At 51.0% G+C, this 16,312-nt stretch overlaps 1 protein-coding gene across 1 annotated transcript in view; it reads left to right on the top strand.

Annotated features, from left to right (window-relative positions):
- Window positions 1-16,312, top strand: part of DNAH2 (dynein axonemal heavy chain 2) — a 103,492-nt gene that overhangs the window by 49,809 nt on the left and 37,371 nt on the right. The window contains exons 20-46 of the mRNA XM_072149933.1: window positions 3,514-3,706; window positions 3,794-3,994; window positions 4,082-4,238; window positions 4,646-4,820; window positions 4,897-5,060; window positions 5,132-5,293; window positions 5,431-5,534; window positions 5,809-5,965; window positions 6,070-6,152; window positions 6,236-6,416; window positions 6,797-6,935; window positions 7,399-7,616; window positions 7,918-8,016; window positions 8,135-8,260; window positions 8,337-8,447; window positions 8,635-8,823; window positions 9,238-9,341; window positions 10,480-10,669; window positions 10,755-10,935; window positions 11,510-11,637; window positions 11,714-11,866; window positions 11,943-12,068; window positions 12,264-12,482; window positions 12,600-12,717; window positions 14,054-14,190; window positions 14,267-14,404; window positions 15,896-16,054. Coding sequence (XP_072006034.1) covers window positions 3,514-3,706; window positions 3,794-3,994; window positions 4,082-4,238; window positions 4,646-4,820; window positions 4,897-5,060; window positions 5,132-5,293; window positions 5,431-5,534; window positions 5,809-5,965; window positions 6,070-6,152; window positions 6,236-6,416; window positions 6,797-6,935; window positions 7,399-7,616; window positions 7,918-8,016; window positions 8,135-8,260; window positions 8,337-8,447; window positions 8,635-8,823; window positions 9,238-9,341; window positions 10,480-10,669; window positions 10,755-10,935; window positions 11,510-11,637; window positions 11,714-11,866; window positions 11,943-12,068; window positions 12,264-12,482; window positions 12,600-12,717; window positions 14,054-14,190; window positions 14,267-14,404; window positions 15,896-16,054 — 4,112 coding nt within the window. The remainder of the gene's footprint in view (window positions 1-3,513; window positions 3,707-3,793; window positions 3,995-4,081; window positions 4,239-4,645; window positions 4,821-4,896; window positions 5,061-5,131; window positions 5,294-5,430; window positions 5,535-5,808; window positions 5,966-6,069; window positions 6,153-6,235; window positions 6,417-6,796; window positions 6,936-7,398; window positions 7,617-7,917; window positions 8,017-8,134; window positions 8,261-8,336; window positions 8,448-8,634; window positions 8,824-9,237; window positions 9,342-10,479; window positions 10,670-10,754; window positions 10,936-11,509; window positions 11,638-11,713; window positions 11,867-11,942; window positions 12,069-12,263; window positions 12,483-12,599; window positions 12,718-14,053; window positions 14,191-14,266; window positions 14,405-15,895; window positions 16,055-16,312) is intronic.

The following is a 16,312-nucleotide window of genomic DNA, read 5'->3' as shown; positions in this document are numbered from 1 at the left end:
AGGACACTGGCTGCAGAGAGCACAGAGCACAGCAGTGTGAGGTCTGATTACACATCTCTCCAGGGACAATACATAACACTGGCTGCAGAGAGCACAGAGCACAGCAGTGTGAGGTCTGATTACACATCTCTCCAGGGATAATACAGGACACTGGCTGCAGGGAGCACAGAGCACAGCAGTGTGAGGTCTGATTACACATCTCTCCAGGGATAATACAGGACACTGGCTGCAGGGAGCACAGAGCACAGCAGTGTGCGGTCTGATTACACATCTCTCCAGGGACAATACATAACACTGGCTGCAGAGAGCACAGAGCACAGCAGTGTGAGGTCTGATTACACATCTCTCCAGGGACAATACATAACACTGGGTGCAGAGAGCACAGAGCACAGCAGTGTGAGGTCTGATTACACATCTCTCCAGGGACAATACATAACACTGGCTGCAGAGAGCACAGAGCACAGCAGTGTGAGGTCTTATTACACATCTCTCCAGGTACAATACATAACACTGGCTGCAGAGAGCACAGAGCACAGCAGTGTGAGGTCTGATTACACATCTCTCCAGGGACAATACATAACACTGGCTGCAGAGAGCACAGAGCACAGCAGTGTGAGGTCTGATTACACATCTCTCCAGGGACAATACATAACACTGGCTGCAGAGAGCACAGAGCAGAGCAGTGTGAGGTCTGATTACACATCTCTCCAGGGATAATACATAACACTGGCTGCAGAGAGCACAGAACACAGCAGTGTGAGGTCTGATTACACATCTCTCCAGGGACAATACATAACACTGGCTGCAGAGAGCACAGAACACAGCAGTGTGAGGTCTGATTACACATCTCTCCAGGGACAATACATAACACTGGCTGCAGAGTGCACAGAGCACAGCAGTGTGAGGTCTGATTACACATCTCTCCAGGGACAATACATAACACTGGCTGCAGAGGGCACAGAGCACAGCAGTGTGAGGTATGATTACACATCACTCCAGGGATAATACATAACACTGGCTGCAGAGAGCACAGAGCACAGCAGTGTGAGGTCTGATTACACATCTCTCCAGGGATAATACATAACACTGGCTGCAGAGAGCACAGAGCACAGCAGTGTGAGGTCTGATTACACATCTCTCCAGTGACAATACATAACACTGGCTGCAGAGAGCACAGAGCACAGCAGTGTGAGATCTGATTACATATCTCTCCAGGGACAATACATAACACTGGCTGCAGAGGGCACAGAGCACAGCAGTGTGAGGTATGATTACACATCACTCCAGGGATAATACATAACACTGGCTGCAGAGAGCACAGAGCACAGCAGTGTGAGGTCTGATTACACATCTCTCCAGGGATAATACATAACACTGGCTGCAGAGAGCACAGAGCACAGCAGTGTGAGGTCTGATTACACATCTCTCCAGTGACAATACATAACACTGGCTGCAGAGAGCACAGAGCACAGCAGTGTGAGGTCTGATTACACATCTCTCCAGGGACAATACATAACACTGGCTGCAGAGAGCACAGAGCACAGCAGTGTGAGGTCTGATTACACCTCTCTCCAGGCACAATACATAACACTGGCTGCAGAGAGCACAGAGCACAGCAGTGTGAGATCTGATTACATATCTCTCCAGGGACAATACATAACACTGGCTGCAGAGAGCACAGAGCACAGCAGTGTGAGATCTGATTACACATCTCTCCAGGGACAGTACATAACACTGGCTGCAGAGAGCACAGAGCACAGCAGTGTGAGGTCTGATTACACATCTCTCCAGGGACAATACATAACACTGGCTGCAGAGAGCACAGAGCAGAGCAGTGTGAGGTCTGATTACACATCTCTCCAGGGACAATACCTAACACTGGCTGCAGAGAGCACAGAGCACAGCAGTGTGAGGTATGATTACACATCACTCCAGGGATAATACATAACACTGGCTGCAGAGAGCACAGAGCACAGCAGTGTGAGGTCTGATTACACATCTCTCCAGGGATAATACATAACACTGGCTGCAGAGAGCACAGAGCACAGCAGTGTGAGGTCTGATTACACATCTCTCCAGTGACAATACATAACACTGGCTGCAGAGAGCACAGAGCACAGCAGTGTGAGATCTGATTACATATCTCTCCAGGGACAATACATAACACTGGCTGCAGAGGGCACAGAGCACAGCAGTGTGAGGTATGATTACACATCACTCCAGGGATAATACATAACACTGGCTGCAGAGAGCACAGAGCACAGCAGTGTGAGGTCTGATTACACATCTCTCCTTGGATAATACATAACACTGGCTGCAGAGAGCACAGAGCACAGCAGTGTGAGGTCTGATTACACATCTCTCCAGGGACAATACATAACACTGGCTGCAGAGAGCACAGAGCACAGCAGTGTGAGGTCTGATTACACATCTCTCCAGGGACAATACATAACACTGGCTGCAGAGAGCACAGAGCACAGCAGTGTGAGATCTGATTACACATCTCTCCAGGGACAATACATAACACTGGCTGCAGAGAGCACAGAGCACAGCAGTGTGAGATCTGATTACACATCTCTCCAGGGACAGTACATAACACTGGCTGCAGAGAGCACAGAGCACAGCAGTGTGAGGTCTGATTACACATCTCCCCAGGGACAGTACATAACACTGGCTGCAGAGAGCACCGAGCACAGCAGTGTGAGGTCTGATTACACATCTCTCCAGGGACAATACATAACACTGGCTGCAGAGAGCACAGAGCACAGCAGTGTGAGGTATAATTACACATCTCTCCTTGGACAATACATAACACTGGCTGCAGAGATCACATAGCACAGCAGTGTGAGGTCTGATTACACATCTCTCCAGGGACAATACATAACACTGGCTGCAGAGAGAGCAGAGCACAGCAGTGTGAGGTCTGATTACACATCTCTCCAGGGACAATACATAACACTGGCTGCAGAGAGAGCAGAGCACAGCAGTGTGAGGTCTGATTACACATCTCTCCAGGGACAATACATAACACTGGCTGCAGAGAGCACAGAACACAGCAGTGTGAGGACTCATTCCAGTTATACACTCATGGAATATAAATTCAGATTTCACAGTCCTGCTGCTACTAACACCATACACAAATGTCTGATTACACATCTCTCCAGAGACAATACCCAACCCTGGCTGATGTCTGTATGGTTGCACATACTTACAGATCCCTTTCATAGGGGCTGCCCCTCTTAAAGAACACAAGTCCATCCACATTATTATAGGGGGTTGGGTCACCAGGGTGAAGATTTATAATAAAGAATATACCTTGCCCTGGAGGAGTTGTCCTTTGTAATACTTCATGTGACCTGCGGGGGAGCTGCAGGTAAATTAAACACTTATTCCAGACTTTGCCCAGTTGACAGCTGATGATTGGGGATCACACCTTGTCTGAAGCGGGGGACCTCTTGGATGTCGGGGTTTCTGGTTGCACACATGACCTTGTACCTCCTCTTCCATCTTCAGAACGGGACGAAGAAATCAAGAAGATCCAGGCCCAGATCAGCGCAGGAATGGCCGCCAACGCCTCCCTCCTCCAGGCCTACCTGAAGACATGGGACTCATTCCGAATGATCTGGGAACCCCAGAAGGACACACTGATCCGCCGGTACCAGCGGCTGAACCCCATGGTGTCCGCATTCGATGCCGACATTGCCCGGTGAGTCATTGCCCCCCCCCCGCCATGGCGATGCCTTCTGATCCCGATGTTTTTTCCTCCTGGCTGAGACGTCTTCCCGCCCGGCAGGTACACGGAGCTGGCCAACAACGTGCAGAAGCAGGAGACGGTGCAGAGCATCCAGTTCGTCATGTTGGACTGCAGTCAGCTGAAGTTCTCGCTGGTGCAGCACTGCAACGAGTGGCAGAACAAGTTCACCGGCCTCCTGAGGACCATGGCCACCGAGAAGCTGCTGGAGCTCTACAACTACCTGAGCCACAACGCCGACAGGTGAGAAGTCACATCCCAAGCTGCATAGACACGCCTGAAAGCAGCTCTGGATGTGACTGGAGAAGTCTTCATGGTTCTCCTCCACAGCGTGGTGAAGCCTCCACAGACCCTGGAGGAGCTATCCCAGAGCCTGACCCTGTACGACACCCTGCAGAACGATCTCTCCAAGACCGAGGCTCAGATCATGCCCATCCACGACCAGTTTGAAATCCTGAAGAAGTACGAGGTGGTCGTGGAGGAATCTGTGAGTAGTCAGACGCCTCCAGAGCTGCAATCACTGTTCTGCTGGGGGCAGATATGGAATCATGTTCTTGCCATGAAGTCTACCTCATGACCTGTGGACCACAGCACCCACCACTGGCAATTAAAGGGGTTTACCAGCTTAAAGGGATTTTACGAGCTAAAAATATTGGGGACCTGACCGCTGGGACCTCTAACAATTTCGAGATCGGTGGTTCCACCAATCAGAAAATTCTCTCCTATCCAGTCAGTGGAAGCCAGCAGAATCGTGGATGCAGCTCTGGTTGGGGCTAGAGTATATAGGTCTCTCACCTGGAGGTGAAGGTTGTCCTGCTAGGTCCTACGTAGCTGCTACATCTATGGTAAGACAATGCTGAAGTAACATCTTCTGCACCTTTCCCCCATCCCCAGGTCCTGCAGACACTGGACTCCCTGAACAAGGCCTGGCTATCCTTCCAGCAGAGCCTCATAGACAGCGAGTCCATGCTGAAGAAGTCCAAGGAGAAGTTCAAGACCAGCCTCATCCACACCGCCGAGGAGTTCAAGAAGAAGTCTCGCTCCCTCCTGGAGGAGTTTGGTGACAACGGTGAGGACTGTAGACGTGTGGTGACACCTTGATCACGTCGTGGAAGGCGTCTGCTGATCATATCCTCCTCTTCCAGGTCCGTTCTCCAGTTCCGTTGGCTGTGAGCCGGCTCTGGAGCAGATCGGAACCTTCCGGAATATGATGGACACTTTGAAGGAGGAGGAGAACAGCATCCGCTCCGGCCTGGGAATGTTCAAGATAGAACAGCCAAGCTCCAAGGAGCTCCAGACCCTGGAGAAGGTAAGAGAGGGTCCAGAAGATGGGTCACACAGTCTTCTCCCACCATGTTACTCACTATCACCCTCCTCTAGGACCTGGACTCTGTACAGCTTGTATGGGAGGCCACCAAGGAGTGGGACCAGAACTGGAGCGAGTGGAAGAGCGGCCGCTTCCTCACCCTGCAGACGGAGCTGATGGAGAACACGGCACAAGGTCTGTACCGGAGGCTGAGCAGACTGAGCCGCGAGCTGAAGGTGAGCCAGGTCTACACTCACATGGGGGGATACAAGGGGGTCCCCAATCTCTATGGACATGTCTGGTAGCTGTCCTGTGATACCAGGTGTAGCCCATGGGGTGGCGCTGTTCATAGAACCATTATTTGTGTCTGCAGGATAAGAACTGGGAGGTTCTGGAGACGGCCCGGATGCGCATCGACCAGTTCAAGAGAACCCTGCCCCTTATTGTGGACCTCCGGAACCCAGCGCTGCGGGAGAGGTACTGAGTTACTGCATAGTATTACTCTACCATCATTACCACCACCCGCCGAAATGTTTGTTACAGTGTATCAGTGCAGGTAAAGTATGTCACTCTGTATAATTCCACAGAGGATTGTTTAGACTGGATGCAACTGTAACAAACCCTCAGCTGTGAAAAGTAGAAGGCCTCTGCAGGTGTTCAGCTTCTGAATGTGACTGGGCATGCACCCATTCACTGTCAGCAAGCAGAGATATTGAGCAGTGAGAGATTTCCCCCTGTCCCTATGTTACAGGCACTGGACACAGGTGAAGCAGGAGATCCAGAGGCCATTTGACCAGGACGGCGAGGACTTCACCCTGGAGAGGATCGTAGAGCTGGGGTTAGACCAGTATGTGGAGAAGATCAGCGAAATCTCCACCGCGGCCACCAAAGAGTTGTTCATAGAGCAGGTAGGTACCACTTCTATCCAAAACTACAGCTCCCGGCATGCCCGAGCTAAGAGACCCTCGTCTCTCCTGAAATAGTGACATAAGATTGTCATCTTCTACATTAGGCTTTGGAGAACATCTCAAGAACCTGGGAGGAGACTCTGCTGGACATTGTGCCCTACAAAGATAAGGGTCACCACCGGCTGAGGTCAGTCACCAAGTAAGATGTCCTTCATACGGACCCGTTCACCCATAGACCACCGCCGCAAACCTCTCATCTTCCTTCTCCAGGGGGACGGACGAGGTGTTCCAGGCCTTAGAAGACAACCAGGTCAGCCTGTCCACCATGAAGGCCTCTCCATTCGTGAAGGCCTTTGAGCAGGATGTGGACAGGTGGGAACGCTGCTTGTCTCATATCCTGGAGGTCATAGAGACCATCCTCACCGTGCAGAGGCAGTGGCTGTACCTGGAGGTAAGCAGGGGATGTGCATACTGTTCCACCTGGTGCATGAATAGAATGTCAGAGCTACAGTGGAGACTGACACGAGCTGAGTAATAAGGGGATGGGGGATACATATCTAAGCGCTGGAGGTGTCCCTGAATCATGAGATTGGGGGTCCCAGTGTGTGTGATTGGAATGGAGGAACTGCTATCTACACTGGGGACCTCAGTTTATCACATGTCTGGGTCTCAGTAGTGGGAGACCACCAGAAATCAGACGCTGATCCCCTATTTGGGTGTCAGGGGCTCCCACAATTCTGACATTGGATTATAACATGAGGATCTGCTAGTGTGAGGCGCCCTCTAGTGGTCAGACTCACAGCTGCTATGTTATTCTTCTGCCCTGGTCAGAACATCTTCATGGGTGAGGACATCAGGAAGCAGCTTCCTCAGGAGTCAGCGGAGTTTGATGAGGTGAACATCAGCTGGAAGACCATCATGGACCGGCTGAACAAGGACAACAATGCCCTGCGGGGCACCCATCACCCAGGTATGTGGCAGGGCACCCATCTACCAGGTATGTGGTAGGGCACCCATCATCCAGGTATGTAGCAGGGCACCCATCATCCAGGTATGTGGCAGGGCACCCATCACCCAGGTATGTGGCAGGGCACCCATCACCCTGGTAAGTGGTGGGGCACCCATCTACCAGGTATATGGCAGGGGCACCCATCACCCAGGTATATTGCAGGAGCACCCATCACCCAGGTAAGTGGTGGGGAACCCATCATCCATGTATGTGGCTAGGGAACCCATCATCCATGTATGTGGTAGGGCACCCATCACCCAGGTATATTGCAGGAGCACCCATCACCCAGGTAAGTGGTGGGGAACCCATCATCCATGTATGTGGCTAGGGAACCCATCATCCATGTATGTGGTAGGGCACCCATCACCCAGTAGATGGACGTGTTCCCCCACTCACTGGTGGTCTCTGCTCCTTCTCTGGCCAGGACTGCTGGAGAAGTTGGGGGAGATGAACCAGGTCCTAGAGGGAATACAGAAGTCCCTGGACATGTACCTGGAGACCAAGCGACACATCTTTCCGCGCTTCTACTTCTTGTCTAATGACGACCTCCTGGAGATCCTCGGCCAGTCCCGCAATCCCGAAGCCGTCCAACCCCACCTCAAGAAATGCTTCGATAACATTAAGTCCCTCAAGATCCAGAAGGTAAGGCTAGGTCTACTCCAGAAATTGGGGGGTTAAAAGGGGGGTCTACAAAGTCCTTTCAGATCAAGGACGTAGGTTAGAGTGTGCTAGAGGCTAGGGATGGTCTAGAATGTCCCTCAAGATCCAGAAGGTAAGACTAGAGCTTCTCCAGATATAGGGGTGGTCTAGAAGGAAAGGCTAGATGTACTCCAGAAGTAGGGAGGGTTAGGCTAAGTGATCTATAGATGTACTGGGAGGGAATTAAAGGGGTTCTCCATATTTCCATGATATTAACCCTGTGTTTTCTGTCCCATGACCTCAGATTGGAGCGAGCAGTAAGTCGGAGGCCGGAGGGATGTTCTCTGCGGAGGGAGAGTACGTGGAGTTTACCCATCCAGTGCTGTTAGAGGGTCCTGTGGAGGTAAGGCCATGCATTGCCTCCAGGCTCTGCTAGGAGTAGTAGTACTACAAGAGATCAGCGGAGGCTTCTAGTCTCCTCCTATGATGATGTGACGCCGTGCTTGTGTCCGCTCCTCCAGGCCTGGCTCTGTGACATCGAGAGGACCATGCGTTGGACGTTGAAGGAACTTCTCAGGAACTGCCGCCTGGGGCTGAAGAAGATGTCCAGCAAGCGGGACAAGTGGGTGAAGGAGTGGGCGGGACAGGTGAGTGCTCGAGAGACCGGCTCGTCCTCAGGGGAGCACTCACTCAGTGCTGCTCACTCATCCTCACGTCTTGTAGGTCCTCATCACCTCCAGTCAGATCCAGTGGACCACAGACGTGACCAAGTCTCTGGTGACGGCCAAGGAGCGGGCAGACAAGAAGTATCTGAAGGTCATGAAGAAGAAGCAGGTTTGTGTTGTCATCTAACACATGTTGTGCTGCCTTCTTAAAGGGATGTTTCTGCAGGTGTGACCCTGCGGACTGCAGCCAGTGTTGGGTATTGTCCCTGGAGAGATGTGTTTTTCATTCACTGGCAGCAAGCAGACATTTTAATAGCTTTGGATCTTGCAGCTTTCTGACCCTTTGATGTTCTCAGGTCTCTATGCTGAACAAATACTCCGATGCCATCCGGGGAAACCTCACCAAGATCCTGCGGCTGAAGCTGGTGGCCCTGATCACAGTGGAGGTCCACGCCCGAGACGTCATAGATAAGATGCTGAAGAGCGGATGTATGGACGCCTCCTCCTTTGAGTGGTTGAGTCAACTGCGCTTCTACTGGGACAAGGTAAAGCAGAGACACAGTGATAGATAGGGTAACAGATAGAAGGAGGAGCCATCAGACTGTCCCTCCTCCTGCAGGGTGATACAGATAGAAGGAGGAGCTATGAGCCTGCCCCACCCCTGTAGGATGATACAGATAGAAGGAGGAGCTTATGAGCCTGCCCCTCCTCCATCAGGGTGAAACAGATAGAAGAAGGAGCTATAAGTCTGCCCCACCTCCTGCAGGGTTATACAGATAGAAGGAGGAGCTATGAGACTGGCCCTCCTCCTGCAGGATGATAGAAGGAGGAGCTATGAGCCCGCCCCTCCCCCTGCAGGATGATAGAAGGAGGAGCTATGAGTCTTGCGCTCTCTTGTGGGGTGACAGTCTCAGGTGGGTCAGTGGGTAACCGATATATAATCTGTTCTCTCTCTGCAGGACGCTGATGACTGTCTCATTAGACAGACTAACACTCATTTCCAGTATGGATATGAATATTTGGGTAACTCTGGTCGCCTGGTGATCACCCCCCTGACTGATAGGTAAGTGTATACATGGAAATGGATATCTGTAGGTGTATATATGTACAGGTGTGTAGGGTGTACAGTGTATATGTTTATATACAGGTGTGTAGGCATATATGTACAGGTATGTAGATTTACATGTACAGGTGTGTAGGGGTATATGCATGCAGGTGTATGTGTGTACAGGTGTGTAGGTGTATATGTAGAGATGTGTAGGTGTATATGTGTACAGGTATGTAGATTTAGATGTACAGGTGTGTAGGTGTATATGTGTACAGGTGTGTAGGTGTGTATATGTACTGGTGTGTTGGTGTACAGGTGTGTGTGTACAGGTATGTAGGCGTATATGTGTGTGTATATATGTACAGGTGTGTAGGTGTATATTTGTACAGGTGTGTAGGTGTATCTGTGTACAGGTGTGTATATGTACAGGTGTGTAGGTGTATATGTGTATAAGTGTATATATGTACAGGTGTGTATAGGTGTATATATGTATAGGTGTATATATGTACAGGTGTGTATAGGTACAGGTGTGTAGGTGTATATGTGTACAGGTGCATATATGTACAGGTGTGTAGGTGTATAGGTGTATATATGTACAGGTATGTAGGCGTATATGTGTGTGTATATATGTACAGGTGTGTAGGTGTGTATATGTACAGGTGTGTAGGTGTATATACGTACAGGTGTGTATATATGTACAGGTGTGTAGGTGTATATATGTACAGGTGTGTAGGTGTATATTTGTACAGGTGTGTAGGTGTATCTGTGTACAGGTGTGTATATGTACAGGTGTGTAGGTGTATATGTGTATATATGTACAGGTGTGTATAGGTGTATATATGTACAGGTGTGTATATGTATAGGTGTATATATGTACAGGTGTGTATATGTACAGGTGTGTAGGTGTATATTTGTACAGGTGTATATGTGTATAGGTGTATCTGTGTACAGGCGTGTATATGTACAGGTGTGTAGGTGTATATATGTATAGGTGTATATATGTACAGGTGTGTATAGGTACAGGTGTGTAGGTGTATCTGTGCACAGGTGTGTATATGTACAGGTGTGTAGGTGTATATATGTACAGGTGTGTATAGGTACAGGTGTGTGTGTGCAGGTATGTAGGTGTTTGACCTGTGTGTTCCCCCTGCAGGTGTTACATGACTCTCACCACTGCCCTGCACCTGCACCGCGGAGGTTCTCCCAAGGGCCCGGCCGGTACTGGGAAGACAGAGACGGTGAAGGATCTGGGGAAGGCGCTGGGCATGTACGTGATTGTGGTGAACTGCTCGGAGGGGCTGGACTATAAATCCATGGGCAGGATGTACTCGGGCCTGGCACAGGTGAGGGGCTCGTCCTTCATGGCAGGGACCGTGCAGCTTTGGATGTGACTGGAGCATCCTCACCCCGTCCTCTCTCTCCTTGTAGACTGGCGCCTGGGGCTGCTTTGATGAGTTTAACCGCATAAACATTGAGGTCCTGTCCGTGGTCGCCCAGCAGATCCTCTCCATCCTCTCTGCCCTGTCCGCCAACCTCACCCGATTTATATTCGAGGGGAGAGAGATCAACTTGGTTTGGTCTTGTGGCATCTTCATCACCATGAACCCAGGTATCTGTTCCTCCTAGTCGTGAAAATAATGCCAGAACCACAGTAAAGACTGACACAATGGGGCAGATTTACTTACCCGGTCCATTCGCGATCCAGCGGCGCGTTCTCTGCGGTGGATTCGGGTCTGGCCGGATTTAATAAGGTAGTTCCTCCGCCGTCCACCAGGTGGCGCTGCTGCACTGAAAAGCATCTGAATGCGCCGGAATTCACCGAGGCCGGCTGAGTGCACTTAAGCACGTCCCGAGCGACACATTTTCCGTTTTTAAATGCGGCGGTTTTTCCGAATACGTCGGGTTTTCGTTCGGCCACGCCCCCCCCCCCCCCGATTTCCGTTGCGCGCATGCCGGCGCGGATGCGCCACAATCCGATCGCGTGCGCCAAAATCCCGGGGCAATTCAGGTACAATCGGCGCAAATCGGAAATATTCGGGTAACACGTCGGGAAAACGCGAATCGGGCCCTTAGTAAATGACCCCCATAGTAACAGAAGAAAGCACATGAGAGCTGTGGTGACTGCCCCTGGTGGTCATCACGTGTCAGTACAATCATTCTGTAATGCTTTGTACATCCACCAGGTTACGCGGGCCGCACCGAGCTCCCTGACAACCTCAAGTCCATGTTCAGACCCATCTCCATGGTGGTCCCGGACTCCACACTGATCGCTGAGATCATCCTGTTTGGCGAGGGCTTCGGTAACTGTAAGGTAATGGCGTGGATTGATGACACGATGAGCAGTGAGGGTCATAGGGCAGGGGTCACATTGTGGATTTGTCCGGCAGCTCCTGGCTAAGAAGGTCTACACGCTCTACTCCCTGGCCGTGCAGCAGCTCTCCAAGCAGGACCACTACGACTTCGGGCTGCGGGCGCTGACCTCGCTGCTGCGCTACGCTGGAAGGAAACGCCGGGTCCGGCCGGACTTGTCTGATGAGGAGGTGGGTTAGAAGCTGCTCAGGGTCATAGGTCACCCCGTATCAGTGACCTCGCGCTCACACAGGTCTTCATTCCCAGATTCTGCTGATGTCTATGAAGGATATGAACATCGCCAAGCTGACCTCTGTCGACCTCCCGCTCTTCAATGGGATCATGCAGGATCTGTTCCCCGGGGTCGACACTCCCCCTGTGGATTATGGGAAGGTGAGTGCAGCAGTGACGTGTCTCCTGATGGCACATAACACTGTGATGGAGATGTTCAGTATCCGATATATTAGGGGCACAGTACCGTCTGCAGCTCGGGGGTTGCTGAAGCAAGGCATGCTGGGTACAGCACTGATCAGTGAGGCTGAGGACCCCGTGATCCCATCTCATGTCGCCACCATTATGTCTCCTCAGCTGCGGGAACATATAGAACAAGAGCTGCGGCTCTCCGGCCTGCAAGTGACGCCCTTCACGGTCACCAAGGTCATCCAGCTGTACGAGACCAAGAGCTCGCGCCACTCCTGCATGATCGTGGGCCGGACCTGCAGCGGAAAGACCACCACCTGGCGCTGCCTACAGGCGGCGCTATCTGCACTGTATCGCAGCGGAGACACCAACTACAACCTTGTGCGGGTGAGAGGACGTTGTATGGTCACCATGTAGCTGTGATACACCGTTATGGGGTCACCGCTCACCCCATCACGTGACTCTTATCTGCTGGTGATTTATTGATATTTCTGCTATTCACAGGATTTCCCCCTGAACCCCAAGGCCGTGTCTCTGGGGGAGCTGTACGGAGAATACGACCTGGCAACCAATGAGTGGACGGATGGCGTTCTCTCCAGCCTCATGAGGACGGCGTGTGCAGGTGACAGGGTCATACATGTGCTACCAATATTAAACGCAATGCAGAGATTGTGTAAGCAGGGGATGTACAATGCAGAGAGTGTGTAAGCAGGGGATGTAAAATGCAGATAGCGTGTAAGCAGGGGCCATACAATGCAGAGAGTGTGTAAGCAGGAGATGTACAGTGCAAAGAGTGTGTAAGCAGGGGCTGTACAGTGCAGAGAGTGTGTAAGCAGGGGCCGTACAATGCAGAGGGTGTGTAAGCAGGGGCCGTACAATGCAGAGGGTGTGTAAGCAGGGGCCGTACAATGCAGAGGGTGTGTAAGCAGGGGCCATACAATGCAGAGGGTGTGTAAGCAGGGGCTGTACAGTGCAGAGAGTGTGTAAGCAGGGGCAGTACAGTGCAGAGAGTGTGTAAGCAGGGGCTGTACAGTGCAGATTGTGTGTAAGCAGGGGCTGTACAGTGCAGAGAGTGTGTAAGCAGGGGCTGTACAGTGCAGAGAGTGTGTAAGCAGGGGCCGTACAGTGCAGAGAGTGTGTAAGCAGGGGCCGTACAGTGCAGAGAGTGTGTAAGCAGGGGCTGTACAGTGCAGAGAGTGTGTAAGCAGGGGCTGTACAGTGCAGAGAGTGTGTAAGCAGGGACAGTACAGTGCAGAGAGTGTGTAAGCAGGGGCTGTACAGTGCAGAGAGTGTGTAAGCAGGGGCTGTACAGTGCAGAGAGTGTGTAAGCAGGGGCTGTACAGTGCAGAGAGTGTGTAAGCAGGGGCTGTACAGTGCAGAGAGTGTGTAAGCAGGGGCTGTACAATGCAGAGTGTGTAAGCAGGGGCTGTACAGTGCTGAGAGTGTGTAAGCAGGGGCTGTACAGTGCAGAGAGTGTGTAAGCAGGGGCTGTACAGTGCAGAGAGTGTGTAAGCAGAGGATGTACAGTGCAGAGAGTGTAAGCAGGGGCTGTACAGTGCAGAGAGTGTGTAAGCAGGGGCCGTACAGTGCAGAGAGTGTGTAAGCAGGGGCTGTACAATGCAGAGAGTGTGTAAGCAGGGGATGTACAGTGCAGAGAGTGTGTAAGCAGGGGATGTACAGTGCAGAGAGTGTGTAAGCAGGGGATGTACAGTGCAGAGAGTGTGTAAGCAGGGGCTGTACAGTGCAGAGAGTGTGTAAGCAGGGGCCGTACAGTGCAGAGAGTGTGTAAGCAGGGGATGTACAGTGCAGAGAGTGTGTAAGCAGGGGCTGTACAGTGCAGAGAGTGTGTAAGCAGGGGCCGTACAGTGCAGAGAGTGTGTAAGCAGGGGCTGTACAGTGCAGAGTGTGTAAGCAGGGGCTGTACAGTACTGAGGTAAGTTCCTGTGATCCCCTTGTAGATGAGAAGCCGGATGAGAAGTGGATCGTGTTTGATGGGCCGGTGGACACTCTGTGGATCGAGAGCATGAATTCTGTAATGGACGACAACAAGGTCCTGACCCTTATTAATGGGGAGAGGATAGCCATGCCGGAGCAGGTCAGCCCCTCACTACACGTCCCCCTTTTCCCTCCCCCTGCTGCTCCTACGTCTCTGAGCTCCGGACCTTCCCCAGGTTTCTCTGCTGTTTGAAGTGGCCGATCTGGCGGTTGCGTCTCCGGCCACAGTGTCCCGGTGCGGGATGGTGTACACCGACTACACGAGCCTGGGGTGGAAGCCCTATGTCCAGTCCTGGATGGAGAAGAGAGGAAAGGTAGGTCTCATCATAGCATGTCCTGTACACCCCTAGTATATCCTCTACACCCCTAGTATATCCTCTACACCCATAGTATATCCTCTACACCCCTAGTATATCCTCTACACCCATAGTATATCCTCTACACCCCTAGTATATCCTCTACACCCCTAGTATATCCTCTACACCCATAGTATATCCTCTACACCCCTAGTATATCCTCTACACCCCTAGTATATCCTCTACACCCCTAGTATATCCTCTACACCCATAGTATATCCTCTACACCCCTAGTATATCCTCTACACCCCTAGTATATCCTCTACACCCCTAGTATATCCTCTACACCCCTAGTATATCCTCTACACCCCTAGTATATCCTCTACACCCCTAGTATATCCTCTACACCCATAGTATATCCTCTACACCCCTAGTATATCCTCTACACCCCTAGTATATCCTCTACACCCCTAGTATATCCTCTACACCCATAGTATATCCTCTACACCCCTAGTATATCCTGTACACCCATAGTATATCCTCTACACCCCTAGTATATCCTCTACACCCCTAGTATATCCTCTACACCCCTAGTATATCCTCTACACCCCTAGTATATCCTCTACACCCATAGTATATCCTCTACACCCCTAGTATATCCTCTACATCCCTAGTATATCCTCTACACCCCTAGTATATCCTCTACACCCCTAGTATATCCTCTACACCCATAGTATATCCTCTACACCCCTAGTATATACTCTACACCCCTAGTATATCCTCTACACCCCTAGTATATCCTCTACACCCCTAGTATATCCTCTACACCCCTAGTATATCCTCTACACCCCTAGTATATCCTCTACACCCATAGTGTATCCTCTACACCCCTAGTATATCATCTACACCCCTAGTATATCCTCTACACCCCTAGTATATCCTCTACACCCATAATATATCCTCTACACCCCCAGTATATCCTCTACACCCATAGTATATACTCTACACCCCTAGTATATACTCTACACCCCTAGTATATCCTCTACACCCCTAGTATATCCTCTACACCCCTAGTATATCCTCTACACCCCTAGTATATCCTCTACACCCCTAGTATATGCTCTACACCCCTAGTATATCCTCTACACCCCTAGTATATCCTCTACACCCCTAGTATATACTCTGCACCCCTAGTATATCCTCTACACCCATAGTATATCCTCTACACCCCTAGTATATCCTCTACACCCCTAGTATATCCTCTACACCCATAGTATATCCTCTACACCCATAATATATCCTCTACACCCATAATATATCCTCTACACCCCTAGTATATCCTCTACACCCCTAGTATATCCTCTACACCCCTAGTATATCCTCTACACCCCTAGTATATCCTCTACACCCCTAGTATATCCTCTACACCCCTAGTATATCCTCTACACCCCTAGTATATCCTCTACACCCCTAGTATATCCTCTGACCTCTGATTCCTCGGCTGTGTAGTCAGAGGCTGAGACCCTCCAGCGGATGTTTGATAAGTACATCGCACGGATTCTAGACTTCAAGAGATTTAACTGCACGGACCTGGTCCCACAAGAAGAGACGTGCGGGGTCATCTCTCTCTGCAAACTGTACGATTCCCTCGCAACACCTGAGAATGGGGTAAGTGGTCGTAACACCTGAGAATGGGGTAAGTGGTCGTAACACCTGAGAATGGGGTAAGTGGTCGTAACACCTGAGAATGGGGTAAGTGGTCCTAACACCTGAGAATGGGGTAAGTGGTCGTAACTCCTGAGAATGGGGTAAGTGGTCGTAACTCCTGAGAATGGGGTAAGTGGTCGTAACACCTGAGAATGGGGTAAGTGGTCGTAACACCTGAGAATGGGGTAAGTGGTCGTAACACCTGAGAATGGGGTAAGT

The sequence above is a fragment of the Engystomops pustulosus genome, chromosome 4 (genome assembly GCF_040894005.1).
Source record: "Engystomops pustulosus chromosome 4, aEngPut4.maternal, whole genome shotgun sequence".
Classification (NCBI taxonomy): domain Eukaryota; kingdom Metazoa; phylum Chordata; class Amphibia; order Anura; family Leptodactylidae; genus Engystomops; species Engystomops pustulosus.
This window is presented reverse-complemented; position numbering and strand designations above follow the sequence as displayed.